At 41.6% G+C, this 14,859-nt stretch overlaps 1 protein-coding gene across 7 annotated transcripts in view; it reads left to right on the top strand.

Annotated features, from left to right (window-relative positions):
• The window catches only part of AFDN (afadin, adherens junction formation factor), a 1,370,646-nt gene extending 1,363,865 nt beyond the window's left edge, over positions 1–6,781 (top strand). For all 7 annotated transcript variants that reach the window (XM_075339717.1, XM_075339721.1, XM_075339720.1 and 4 more), the window contains exons 32-33: positions 4,921–5,005; positions 5,084–6,781. In XM_075339717.1, the coding sequence (XP_075195832.1) occupies positions 4,921–5,005; positions 5,084–5,237 (239 nt within the window). In that variant the 3' untranslated portion in view covers positions 5,238–6,781. The remainder of the gene's footprint in view (positions 1–4,920; positions 5,006–5,083) is intronic.
• The last annotated feature ends 8,078 nt before the right edge of the window (positions 6,782–14,859 follow it).

Genomic DNA, 14,859 nt, shown 5'->3' on the forward strand with positions numbered 1-14,859 from the left:
GGATGTGCGTCACTTTCGATTTGACCCCACCGACATCGCACCTGCGATGTCGTAGTGTGCAAAGCCGCCCTAAGGCTAGGCCATCAATGTAAATGTAGTGGACAACCTCTTTAAATTAAATTTCCGAATGAGCCAAATTAGGGATTGTTATTTTGCTGGTTGGTTTGGCATTTTCATTCATACTATCTTTCTTTTTTTACATATAACTAGTGATGGGCGGACCCAGACTGTAAAAGTCCGGATCCACGTGGTTTCAATTCTCAGGGAATTCCTGGTATTGATCCGGCACTGGAGTAATACAAAAAATTAAAGAAAAATAAAGAAAAAAATAATAAAGTAAATGCCGCTATACTTACCGAGACTCCGGCGTGTCTGAAACTGCTCCCTCGGCCTCCCATTCCCTTCCGGGGCCGCGTATTAGTCTTCATGCATATGCATTGCTTTTCCTATCCATCAGTGTCTGTGATTGGTTGCAGTCAGACACGCCACCACCCTGAGTGACAGTGTGTCTGACGCTTCCAATCACAGACTCAATCTCCGGGGCTATCGTACAGTAAATATACAAGGTGGCCATAAAATAACCTAAGGTATTATAAGCCATATGCAGACTGACCCAGTGGACAGAATTGGCTAAAAATTGTTATGTATTCTATTCAAGGCATGGGGAAACTGAAGGCATCTTTAAAAAAAATTTATACCAAACTACGCACCAGGTGAAAAAGTGGCGCTTTACAGTGAGCCAGTGGCCCAAAAACCGTGTGCCGATAATTGGAAATGTCACAATTGTTCCACAGACTAGCATAACTGTTCAATATGGCCTCCAACATGCATGGTGATCATGTTCATCCTATGCAGAACATGCTAAACCCTTGCATGTAACATGTCTGGTGGGATGCCGTGCACTTCCAAAATGATGCTATCTTTGAGGTCAGCCAGGGTGTTGATATTTCCCTGATAAAAACGCTCTTTTAAGTGTCCCCACAACCAGAAATTACAAGAATTGAGATCGAGCAAACGCGTGGCCATGCGTTGGGGAGAGAGCAGTTCAAAATCCTGTCATCGGGGAAATGTGCACGCAGAATGTTCTTCACACAATTTGCGATGTGAGGAGGTGCTCTGTTATGCATGAAGGTGGTCGTCTGAAGACACGGCTGCTGTTTGAGTTGCAGAACGACCACTATTTCCAGCATTGTCTGGTATCTCACTGCTGTCACGGAACAGGTAGCAACCCCAGTTGGCCTCATTTCTTTGTAAAAGAACAGTCCGAAGATGAATTATAAGGTGAAGCCATACCAAACGGTTACCTTTGGCGAATGCAGCAGAACCTCTCTGACCTTTCAAAGAAGTTTCCACACTGTGCTGTACGGGAGCCCCAATTGACTGGAAACACTGCGTGTACTGCTGTTCCCGGCAGGGTTGTAAGTGCCCTCTACCACAATGGCAGTGGCAATGTCCTCCACTACCTCTGCTTACTGGTCGTCACCCATGCCCCGGCTGAACACTCAGTAACCCTCTTGCCTCAAAACGTGTCATAATCTGTCTCAGCAAATTGACAGCCAGTGGGCCGCTACGTTTGTGAAGGTCTTTCAAATGGTGAAAGGCTCTCCGTGTAGCTGTAGCATTCCTGGCATTCTCATGAAACAACCGCACTAACAGCGCACAATCTGGCAAAGACACAGGCATCTTGCAGACCGAGTTGCGAGACTCACTCACTGTACAGCTCCACTTTTTCACCTGGTGGAGAATTTTGGTATACATTTTTTTAAGATGTCTTCTGTTTTCCCATGCCTAGCACGGATAGCATAGCATACATACAAATTTTCAGCCAATTCTGTCTACTGGGTCAGTCTGCACACGGCTTCAAACACTTTAGGTTTTTTATGGCCACCTTGTAAATAAAAATGGCGTAGGGTCCCCCCATATTATGATACCCAACAGAGATAAGGAATACAGCTACAGTCTGCAGCCCCCAGCTATGCACTTATCTTGGCTGTGCATCAAAATAGGAGAAACCGCATGCTTTTTTTTGTATTTTAAATTTAAATGAATAATTTTAAAAAATGGCGTGCGGTCCTCCCCAAATTTTGATACCCAGCCAAGATAAAGCCCGACAGCTGTGGGCTGGTATTCTCAGGCTAAGAAGACCTGTGCTTATTGAGCCACTCCAGCCTAAAAATAGCAGCCTGCAGCAACCCAAAATTGTTATATTAGTGCTTTAGATGCAATTGTCCATTAGATGTGATAATCCCAGCACTTTACATGTTTGATCCTGATTGTCCTGGTGCAGTAGTAATCGAGGTAATATAGGGTAATGTCAGTTTACAGCTGACACTAATCCCTAGATTAGTAATGGGAGGCATCTGAGATACCCCCTCACTATTCTATAAGTGAAAGTAAACAAACACCAAAAACAATCCTGTATTTGGAATAAAAGACAAAAAAACACCCTCTTTCACCACTTTATTAACCCCCTAAACACTCCTGAAAGTCCGACGTAATCCACAAGAGGTCACACAACAATTTAGCTCTGTTACATCCGAAATTACAGTGCGCGATCATGGATCACTCAGATTAGTTGCTGTCACTGCTGGAGGTTCCCACGGTCCTTCACCTGTCCCTACCTGAGACCATTTTATCTGCAGCCACACGTGGAAGACCATGGGTACCTCTAACTGTGACCACAACTAACCTGAGTGACATCACCGCTGATCACGGCTCATTCTCTGCCTGCAGTTACATCGTGCGGACGTGTTCCATGATCGCACACTGTAATTTAAGATGTAGCAGATCTGAATCAGTGTGGGACCTCATGTGGATTACGTCAGATCTTTAGGAGTGTTTGGGGGGTTAACAAAGTGGTGAAAGAGGGTTTTTTTTGGCATTTATTGCAAGTAAAGGATTTTTTCAGTGTTTATTTACTTTCACTAATAAATTAGTAAATGGGAGCATCTCATAGATGCCTCCCATTACTAATCTAGGGCTTCGTGTCAGCTGTGAGCTGACATTAACCCTTTAAATCCCCAATTGCCACTGTACCATGGCTGTACCAAGAGCTGGGTAAAGTGCTGGGATTGTCGTATCTAATGGATACGACAATCCTGGGCAGCTGCAGGCTGCTATTTTTAGGCTGGGGGGCCCAATAAGCATGAGTCTACACAGCCTGAGAATACCAGCTCCCAGCTGTTGGGCTTTATCATGGCTGGGTATCAAAATTGGGGGGAAGCACACATCGCTCTTTTTTTTCTAATTATTTTTTTTAAATAAAAAAAGCTGCATGCAATTCATCTTATTTTGATACACATCCAAGATTAAGCACATGAATGGGGGCTGCAGCCTATAGGTGTATTCTTTATCTGTGCAGGGTATCATTCTAAAGGAGGACCCTACACCAAATATTTTATTTTTATATCATGATAGATCCGCAAACAAGGTCTGTGATTGCAAGCAGTCAGACAGGCTGTCACTTTGGTTGCAGTCAGACAAGCCCTCACCCTATCACAAACGCTGATGGGCAGGGAAAGCAGTGCATATGAATAATGGCTAATGCGCGACGCCGGAAGTGAGTGAGCGGCTGGGGGAGCAGTAACAGCCGTGCCACTGACACGGTAAGTATAGAGCGCTTGCTCCTATCCCTGTATCCCTTCTACCACCATTTTTAATCACCGGATACTGGTCTCCATAGAATTATATGGGGACCGGCATCCGGCTAGATACCCTGAATCCATCCCAGGCCGGAACCGGATTTTTTTTTTAAAATCTGATTTTGTCTGCTAGTCCCAGTTATCTGCGACTCTGCCCATCATTACATATGATTTTTTGATCACTTTTTATTACATTTTTTGTGTGTGTCAGTATGATGAAAAAGCATCAATTTTTGAATATTTTTATTTGTTGTATTTTTTTTTTTTTTTTGTATACAGCAGTGCAGGTAATATGTCTGTTTCTCTGACAGAGCCGTAGACCCTGCACATAGCTGTATTCCAAAATTATACTATGCTAAGTGACAAATCAGATTTGATAAAGATCTAAACCTTTTTAGTGGTTTCCAGAATGCAAGTAAAACCTAAATATTAGTTTGAAAATAAAATATTTTCTTTGTTCTCCTCTGCTCCTATCCATAGAGTTCTATGGTCTTTTTTTCACAGAGCTTCAGCAATTTTGTTCTGTGTGGACAATGGCAGTAAATCATGCCATGAAGTGTCAACCTTAGTGATCTCACTGCTCGATCTAAAGTTTGGCTAATGTGGATTCATGTTGTGTAATAATCTAGATTTGGACTACTGAGATATTTCAGTTTTGTTTTGCTACTTTGCTCTCGCAAGATATACGCAACCATTCACCAAATGCATTTTAAAGCCATTTTGCGCAAAACTGAAATGATCACAATTTTCTCCGAAACTACAGTAATTTATTATTGTAACCCATATTTAGATGACCCTCAAGTTTCTTTTTGTTTTTTGAAACTTATACAAGTATACTTTTACTTTGACAGTTGCCGTTTCTGAGGTCTGAATTAGGCTTTGTTCATATTTGTCATGGTTTCACAATTTAAGATCAGGTTGTTTAGTTTTATATTTTTGTTACTTCAGAACCAAAAACAGCAGCACATTGTTTTTTGAGTTGTTAAAAACCACAAACAAATGTATGTACTTATTGTGATTTTTTTTTCTATAATTAGCCTCCTACATTTCCGTTTCTGCTCATATATTTTCCCTATTGTTGCAAGAGATAAAAATGTACAAATGAAGCTGTGGTACATGTAACATGTTTACAGAATTCTTAGGCTTCGTTGTAATCAGTATCATGGTTTCTATTTTAAATAGAAACTACAAGAAAGTGCGAAATACTATACATAGTAAAAAATCTTTTGTAGATAAAACTGTATAAAATAAATGTTCATTGAAACAATTTTTTTACCAGGGTCAAATTCCTACTCTGGATCAACAATGGTGATAGTTGGAAACACTGAAATGTACAAGGATTTAAGAGACAAAAGGTTAAACAGGTAAACGTATATGTATTTGTTCTCACATTTTCACTTTCGTACTCTTCCTTTATTCTAAATTCCCTTTCCTCCCTACAGCCAGGAAGGTGATCTCACTAATATCGGCGGAGCTCCAGAGAGCTTGACTTTTAAAGAACGCCAGCGTCTCTTTTCCCAGGGCCAAGATGTTTCAAACAAAGTAAAAGCCTCTCGCAAGCTAATGGAATTGGAGAATGAGCTAAATACAAAATGATAATATATGACTTCACTGAAGTGAAACATGGATATATAATTTTTCTTAATCATAGAACTTTGGGGGAGGATTTACTGGTTAGTTGTGCAAAGGGGAGAAACATATATATATTTTTTTTCTGTAAACCAAAAAAAGCAAACAAAAAAAACAATTTTATGATTTTGAGACTGTTCATTCAAAATATAGAAAAATTGAATTTATACAGATAAAATTTTGAAGATTAAGACAAATATACTTGTGCATGCATATATGCAAGTATATACACACAAGTGTATTTATCTTAATCTTAACAATCTTTTGATCTATTGTTATATGTATCAACTGTGCTGGTTACCTGAAAAAAAAAATCTGACTTCTTTTTTTTTTCCTGCAGCATATTACCATGTTGCTTATACTGTATTTTTGAGTGCTAAATTGTAGTTTCTATTAGCTAAAGTGCAGAAAAAAGTTTAAAATCTAAATAAAAGTTTTGAAATCTTCTCTCACACCTCTAGCCAATTTAGATACACATTTTACCTTACAAATATGTCAATATGCGAATAGTAGAAAAATTAAGTCACTGGGAACAAGCAATGGACGCGCATCTTTGCTGATGTGCTTATTAATTTTGTAAATTCAAATAACATGGCCATTTATTATATGAAGTGTAAAGCAATAAAAGGATACAGTGGTAAGTCAACTGGAGTGTTCTGCAGTTCAAACAAAAAAATTATTTGGATTAGATTTATACTGTATTAAAATAAAGAGACGGTTTCTGAGGATGATTAGTAACAGCTGCAGAGTCAGAATCTGCCTCCAGGTTTCTGCTACCTTATCTGAGAGCAGCATGATGTAGAGACAGACACCCTGATTCCAGTGATGTGTCACTTTAAAGTGCTGATTGTTTACACTCGCCATTTTATCAAGAAGACAAGCAAACCTATTGAAATGTAGTTCTCCGTATGTATGAGCTCTGTCTATCCCTGCCCCTCCATCTCTTATTAAAGCACTAATTGTAAATTTCATGACTGCACAGTGTAGATGGAAAACTGTCAATTAATAGTGTTTGTGGAGTTATTCAGAGTTCATAATTAAGAAAATTGTTCTTTTTGCAGCACTTAAAATCTGATAAATTCCCTGGTTTATAAAATTACAACAAGAATTGGGGTCTCTGCTCCTACATTATTCTTCTTTGAGATGAATCGCAAAAATCTCATGACAGATTACGTTATCATATTTTCTACATTTAAAATTGATTTGGTTCCCAGTATGGATTATATGGTAGACTACCACATGCAGACATGTTAAATTCAAAATTGTGTGCTGATTATTTCATTTTATTTTGCTGCCTTTACAAGGTGAGCTTATTGAAAATATATCATTGCAATTTCCGTTATTGTAGAAATGTCCAAAGTGTTGAATTGGTGCTCTATAACTGGCTTTTCCAGTAGTAGTCAAACTCCAGCTTAATCAATTCAGGACCTAAATTAAAACTTAAACAGCATCTACAACCCCTGGCAAAAATTATAGACTCACCTGGCTCTGAGGATGTCAGTTGTTTACTTTTATTTAAAAAAAGCAGATCACAGACATGGCACAAAACTAAAGTTATTTAAAATGTCAACTTTCTGGCTTTAAGAAACACTAAGAAAAATCATGAAAACATAATGTGCTAGCCAATTATTAGGTAAAAATAATGGAATCACCCTGTAAATTTTCATTCCCAAAACTAACATCTGCATCAAATAAGATCTGCTCGTTAGTCTGCATCTAAAAAGGAGTGATCACACCTTGGAGAGATGTTGCACCATGTGGACTGACATGAATCATGGCTCCAACACGAGAGAAGTCAATTGAAACAAAGGAGAGGATTATCAAACCCTTAAAGGCTAAATCATCACGCAATGTTTCAAAAGATTTTGGTTGTTCACAGTCAGCTGTGTCGAAAATCTGGACCAAACACAAACAACATGGGAAGGTTGTTAAAGGCAAACATACTGGTAGACCAATGAAGACATCAAAGCATCAAGATAGGAAACTTAAAGCAATATGTCTCCAAAACAGGAAATGCACAAGAAAACAAATGAGGAACGAATGGCAGGAAACTGGAGTCAATGTTTGTGACCGAACTGTAAGAAACCGCCTAAAGGAAATGGAATTTACATACAGAAAAGTTTAACAAAAGCCATCATTAACACCTAAACAGAAAAAAACAAGGTTACAATTGGCTAAGTAAAAGCAATCGTGGACTGTGGATAACTGGATGAAAGTCATTTTCAGTGATGAATCGCAAATCTGCATTGATCAAGGTGATGATGCTGGAACGTTTGTTTGGTGTCGTTCCAAAGAGATTTATAAAGATGACTGCCTGAAGAGAACATGTAAATTTCCATAGTCATTGATGATAGGGGGCTGCATGTCAGGTAAAGGCACTGGGGAAATGACTGTCATTACATCTTCAATAAATGCCCAAGTTTAAATTCAAATTGTCCCTCCAGTGAGGAATGAGACATACTCTAGCGCCACCTATTGGAAGTAGCAATCCTCAAAGTCAAATGTGGCTTTTTAAACAAGCCTTTTCATAAGACTTAGGCGTACTTTGCACGCTGCGACATCGCTAGCCGATGATAGCGATGCCGAGCGCGATAGTACCCGCCCCCGTCGCACATGCAATTTTTTGTGATAGCTGCCGTAGCGAACATTATCGCTACGGCAGCTTCACACGCACTTACCTGCCATGTGACGTCGCTCTGGCCGGCGACCCGCCTCCTTCCTAATAGTACGGCATCACAGCGACGGCAGGCGGCCAATAGAAGCGGAGAGACGGAGATGAGCGGGACGTAAACATCCTGGCCACCTTTTTCATTCCGCATAGCCGGTGGAGGCAGGTAAGGAGATGTTCCTCGCTCCTGCGGCTTCACACACAGCGATGTGTGCTGCCGCAGGAACGAGGATCAACATTGTATCTCCTATTGGTGCGACATTATGAAAATGACCGACACTACACAGATCACCGATTTTCGATGCTTTTGCGATATTTTATCGGCGCATCTAGGCTTTTGCGACGTCGTTACCGGCGGCGGATGTGCGTCACTTTCGATTTGACCCCAACGATATCGCAGTAGCGATGTCGCAGCGTGCAAAGTACCCCTTAGGATTTATTTGCCAGATCAGAATCCCAATTTGCAGACACTGTGTTTCAGGGTGATACCCACACTTTGCACTGACGAGGGGCAATCTGATCTGGCTTATGAGAAGCTATATGGGGACCACGGGGAAGACTATTCTCCTTATGGAGACCTGATAAACCAGTCTGGCTGTCAGTAAGGGGGCTTATAGCTGCAATGCCCCTCTGGGAATTATTCAAATTGTCCTTCCAGTGAGGAAGAAGACAAACTCTAGCGCCACCTATTGGAAGTAGCAATCCTAAAAGTCAAATGTGGCTTTTTAAACAAGCCTTTTCATAAGACTTAGGATTTATTTGCCAGATCAGAATCCCAATTTGCAGACACGGTGTTTCGGGGTAATTGCCTATCGTCAGTGCAAAGTGTGGGTATCTGATCTGGCTTTACATTGAAATTCTGGACACTTCTCTTATCAATTGAAAGGATGTTTGTAGATGATGAAATCATTTATCAAGATGATAATGCACCTGACATAGAGCAAAAAATGTGAAAACATTTCTTGAAAGAAGACAGAAGGTCAATGTCATGGCCTTCAAATAGTCCGAATCTCAATCCAATTGAAAATCTTTGGTGGAAGTTGAAGAAAATGGTCCATGACAAGGCTCCAACCTGCAAAGCTGATCTAGCAACAGCAATCAGAGAAAGTTGGAGTCAGATTGATGAAGAGTACTGTTTGTCAATCATTAAGTCCATGCATCAGAGACTGCAAGCTGTTATAAAAGCCAGAGGTGGTGCAACAAAATACTAGTGATGTATTGGAGTGTTTTTTTTTGTTTGTTTTTCATGATTCCATAATTTTTACCTCATATTTGAATGATTCCATAATTTTTCCCCCTGTTTGGTTTTGAAAAGTAACAGTTACTGGCTAGCACATTGTTTTCATGATTTTTTTTTAGTGTTTCTTGAAGCCAGAAAGTTGCCATTTGAAATGACTTTAGTTTTGTGCTATGTCTGTGATCTGCTTTTTTTTAAACAAAAGTAAACAATTGAATGAAAATTCTCAGTACCAGGTGAGTCCATAATTTTTGCCAGGGGTTGTAGTCATCTACTCCTCCAGCACCATACCAGCTATGATGGTCTCAACGGTGACATGAATTTGTTGTGTCTTGTACCAGGTCCAGCCAATGAGCTCTTTTGAGCTACAGCTGATGTGCAGGCACTCATCGGGTGCAGCCACCAAGTGACACAACAATGTCATGTCACCGATGGGATCCACCGCTGGGAAAAGAAGCACTGACATAGCTGGTATGGTGCTGCTGGTGAAGCTGAGGATAGGAGGGGTTTTTTTTGTATTTGTTTTTTAGTTCAGGTCTTGAAATAATACACTGCGGTTGTTCAGTAGTAGATAACCACAGTGGTGGACCTCCCATTTACTAAATTGGGCAAAATTTCTAGAGATGAAGAGGAGGGATTTCTGTACCAACTATTCAGATCTCTATTTTAATTTTCTTAAATGATCAAGATTAATGGCAATATCAAGCTGGTTTTTAAAAATGTTTTCCTTGTAAAATAAGGAGTTCAGATTGTACTTCTTTTGATCGGTACTATAGGTGCTGTGATCCCATAGTGTTAAACGGTTCCTCCAATATCTGTTTACACTGAATCCTTTAATTCTTGCAGAATATCCTCCTCTATCAGACCTAATGCTGCTTTCCTGTACATTACGGTGGTTTTGATTCAAGTCTAAGATTAAGTTTATTAAATTAGTATTATTTGCATTACATTTTATGCATAGACCTTAACCAGCAGTAAAGTTATTACTTTTCTAATAAAGTACGGTAAAGGTATGTGCGCACGTGTGCTTTTTTTTTATTTTAGGTTGCTTTTTAAACTGCATCATGTTAATGACAAAATGCATGCGTTTTGCTTCCCCAGCAAAGACTATGAGAAATCGGAATTCCTATCCGCACGTTGCTTTTTTTTTTTTAGGCAGCGTTTTGTTTGACAAATATTTGTCAAAATCATTGCTTAAAAAAAAGAAGCTGTTTAAAACGCTGCACAAACGCATGCTTGTGTTTTTACCGCTTTTGTTTTTGTCAAACGCAGTGTTTACATTTATCAAAACGCTGCAGTTTAGTTGTCAAGCCAGAACGCAGACGTACGGACATAGCCTAAATGTCCGAGCACCACAAGCTCCTTATAATGAGAGAGATTTCATGTTTGTTTTTAACTTCTAGCAGATTTTAGACACCGTATGGTATTTCTTGGTAATAACTTGTCAAGACAAAAAAAGTTGACATTGAGCCCATAGAAAAAAAACATCCACAAGTACAACCGTATTGTGTGATTAATAATATATGCTTGAATCATGTTGCCACTTGGGGTATGTGCGCACCTAACCATTTTTTCTGGCATCAAAAACGCTTAGTTTCTGGCTGCTAAAAACGCACAAACGCATCCGTGGAAAAAACGCATGCGTTTTTACAGCTTTTTTGGGGCGTTTTTGGCTGCGTTTTTGTTCACTGGGTCTTTATGCGTTTTTATGTTTAATCTTTCTTTATTAAAGTAAACAAGAGAATTTACAGGAAGAAAAAAAAAGAAGATTCAAATACGTGATTACTTCATGTCAACTTACAGAGAAGAGTATAAGCCACATCCTAACTAACACCTCTTCTCTTACTATCATAAGGCACACATATGACATGTAACCACCCTTTATAATACAGACAATCTCCTTCCAATTGAGAACTACACCTCAAACAAAGTGAGGCTACTGCCGAAAACAAAAAAGAAAAGGAAAAAATTTGAAGCTTTAACGAGAACTAGAGAGAAAGGAAAGTAGCAAGGGGGAAAGATAAGAAAAAGAAGAGAAGGAAAAGGGGGAGAGAAGAGCAACAGAAAGAGAGGGAGGGAAGGCATGGTAGGGATTACCTCCCCAGTACTCGGGCCGCTACATTGGACTAACGTAACACGCGTCATGCGTTACCAATTAGGTTCTGAAATGGTAGAGAATCAAGAGCCAGGGTCCAGGGGGTACAGATCCTAAGAAATTTATCCACGGAGTCATTGGTTTCTGCCATTAGGGACTCCATCCTGTGGATGATGGCCATCTCCGCAAACCACTCCCTCACAGATGGCACCCCAGTCGATTTCCAGTATCTCGGGATCACCATGCGTGCCGCCGTAAGACAGTATCTCAGAAGGCCCGCTTTCTGTGATTTAAGCGATCCCGGGAGAATTGAAAGCAGCGCCATCTGAGGGGAACCCACCAACTGCTCTCCGCAAATCACAGCGTATGCTTTGAACACGGACCTCCAGAAAGGTTGTATCAATGGGCAGTCCCACCAGATATGCAGCATTGTCCCCCTTCCCCTTCCGCACCTTCAGCAGCTATCTGAGACCCTGGGAAATATTGCGTGTAGAGTATCCGGGCACCTGTACCAACGGGTCAGAATCTTATAATTTTTTTCCTGTGCTGCACAGGCGATGGAAAATTTATGAGTGAGGATAAAGGACTTTTTCCAGTCCTCCTCAGGAATGAAAGTCCCCAAATCTCTATTCCACTTCTCGATATATTTAAGGTCTCCTATGTCCGCCTCTGTAATCAGGAAGGAGTAAACCAGAGACAAGAGATGCCCAGGAGAATCCTCCCGCAAAAACAATTGTTAAAATTTTGTGGGCTGAGCCGCAAAAAGCCCAAGTCTGTTGTCAACCATCAAGAAGGACCTAAGTTGAAGGTATTCCAGCCAAGCCATTGGATGCCGACCCTCTGGGAGCAAAAGGGCCGAAAAGGGGGGTACTTCCAAACCGTGCAAAGTCTGGGCTATCCGTGTGTCCTCACCCCTTCTCCAACCTAAGAAACGCTCGACTCCCATCCCTGGGGGGAACTCTGGGTTAGAGAAAAGCTGTGAGAGTGGACCAGAACCCCTTGAGAGAGATCCCCGCCTGCACTCAACGTCTCAGACCCTCAGGGATGCCCTGAGAAACTCCGCCTCTCCATCTATCCGTCCCCTCCGCAGCGGTGTGATCCACGGGAGGAACCGCAGGGGCGTTTCGGACCAAACCTGCTCCAGACTCACCCATTGTTTAGTGCTCCTATTAAATTGCCAATCCATTAGTCTCAGCAGAAGAGACGCCTTGTGGTACTTTTTAAAGTCTGGCAACCCTGCCCCCCCCTTTCCCTTACCTCTACTGAACACTCTCCTCCCCACCCGAGAGCTCCTCCCTCCCCACACAAATTTGTTAATAATTGACTGTATTCTGGTGAAGAAAAACGATGGTAGTGCTATAGGGGCCGTTTGAAAGATATATAGAAAACGAGGGAGAACATCCATCTTGATGACATTAATACGTCCAAACCAGGACAGTTTCTGTCTATCGATTTGTTTAAGATCTCTCATAGTGCGTTCCAACAAAGGGAGGTAATTGAGGTGAAAAATCTTGGTACTGTCCCGTGGTACCGCCACACCCAGATAAGTCAGGGCCGATGTCTGCCATCTAAAAGGAAAGTTGGATGCAATATGATCTACTTCCCTCCCCGGCAGAGTGAAATTCAAGACTTCTGATTTATTATAGTTAACTTTAAAGTTGCTTATATGGCCGAAGTTCTCAATTTCCTTAACCAAGGAGGGAAAGGATATGAGGGGCTGTGTAATGTATAGGAGGAGGTCATCTGCATATAATGCCGCTTTACAATGATGCTCTCCCACCTCTATCCCTTTTATATCTGGATTCTGTCTAATGGCCAAAGCCAAATGCTCCATTACGAGAACAAATAGGAGGGGGGATAAGGGACAACCCTGTCTGGTACCATTTTTTATGCTAATTGGCGCGGACAAGGACCCATTTACCTTTATTCTGGCAGTCGGTGTACTATAAAGGGAGGCCACTCCTCTAAGGAACCTGTCACCTATCCCCACCTGTCTCAACGCTGCCAACATGAAACTCCAGCTGACCCGGTCGAAGGCTTTCTCCGCATCTATGGAAAGTAAACACATAGGTAGTGCCTTTGCCTTCGCCCGAGCCAGCAGAAGAAACGTCTTATTCGTGTTGTCTCTTGCCTCTCGGCCCCCCACAAAACCCACCTGGTCCGTGTGTATCACTTTTGGAAGCAAAGGTGCCAGTCTATTGGCGAGAGCTTTTGAAAAGAATTTGACATCTATATTAATCAATGATATGGGACGGTAATTGTAGACATTAACCGGGTCCTTCCCTGGCTTCGGAATTACACATATATGCGCCTCTAGAGACTGAGGAACAAAAGATGCTCCAGCAGGCACCGAGTTAAAGACCCGTGTCAAAAAGGGTACAATTTGTTCCCTAAAAATTCTAAAAAATTTAGTTGTAAAACCATCCGGTCCCGGGCTCTTACCTACTGGGGTGTCTCTGATAACCGAAGATATCTCCTCTTCCGTAAAATCTGACTCCAGCGTCTCAATTTCTGATTGCGCTAGCCTAGGCAAGGCAGTCTGCTGGACATAGTCCTCAATCTTATTATTGAGTGCCGTCGGTGACATATCAGTAAACTGACCCTTTATGTTGTACAGGTCCCCATAAAAGGCACAGAACTCTTCAGCTATTTTAACCGGGTCCTGAATCATATGTCCTCCTCTGTCCTTAATTTTCGGGATATGATTTGTGAATTTTCTCGGGTGAATAAACCTGGCTAATGCCCTTCCACACTTGTCTGCATGTTCATATAAGTATCTCTGTAAACGTACCCTCTGTGCATAGTATTTTTGATCTAAGAGCCCCCTAAGTTCCTCCCGGGATCCCACCAATTCAGCGTACACCGAGGCCGATAAGGATTTTTTGTGGGATGCATCCAAGGTCTGTATTCGCTGAACCAAAGAGGTAATCAGAGAGGCCCTCTCCCGTTTAAGTCTTGATCCATGCTTTATTAATATACCCCGCACCACACATTTAAGGGCCTCCCACTGTGTCGGCAAGGCCGTCTGGTCCTGAGCGTGAATTTCCAAGAAATCACTCATCACCTGTCGTATTTCTGCTACACATAAGTCGTCTTTAAGTAGATGTTCATTAAGACGCCACGTCCATGGTCGCCGCGAACCGTCTGGGGGAGTGAGTTGGACGAACACCGGTGCATGGTCCGATAAACATATAGACCCTATGGAGGCCTGGGCTCGCCATGGCATGGTGTGTTGGCTAATCCACAACATATCTATACGGCTGTAAGATGAATGAATTGGGGAGAAATAAGAGTAATCCCTCTCCGTGGGATGCAGTGCCCTCCAAATATCAACCAATTGTAATGCTTGCAACTTTTTCCCTAGTGCCAACATCCTTTTTTGTGAAATAAAACGCCGCCCCGAGGAGGTATCAATTGCCGGTTCAAAGGTGAAATTAAAGTCCCCCCCCAGCTATTAAAGTCCTTTCTGCAAATTCCGCCAGCCGAGACAGGAGGGAAGAGCATGCCACAGTGGGTCTGGAGTTGGGTAAATACCAGTTAGCTACGGTATATACACCCACACCAATCTGGAGCTTCAGAAATATAAATC

The sequence above is a fragment of the Anomaloglossus baeobatrachus genome, chromosome 3 (assembly GCF_048569485.1).
Source record: "Anomaloglossus baeobatrachus isolate aAnoBae1 chromosome 3, aAnoBae1.hap1, whole genome shotgun sequence".
In the NCBI taxonomy this organism is placed as follows: Eukaryota; Metazoa; Chordata; class Amphibia; order Anura; family Aromobatidae; genus Anomaloglossus; species Anomaloglossus baeobatrachus.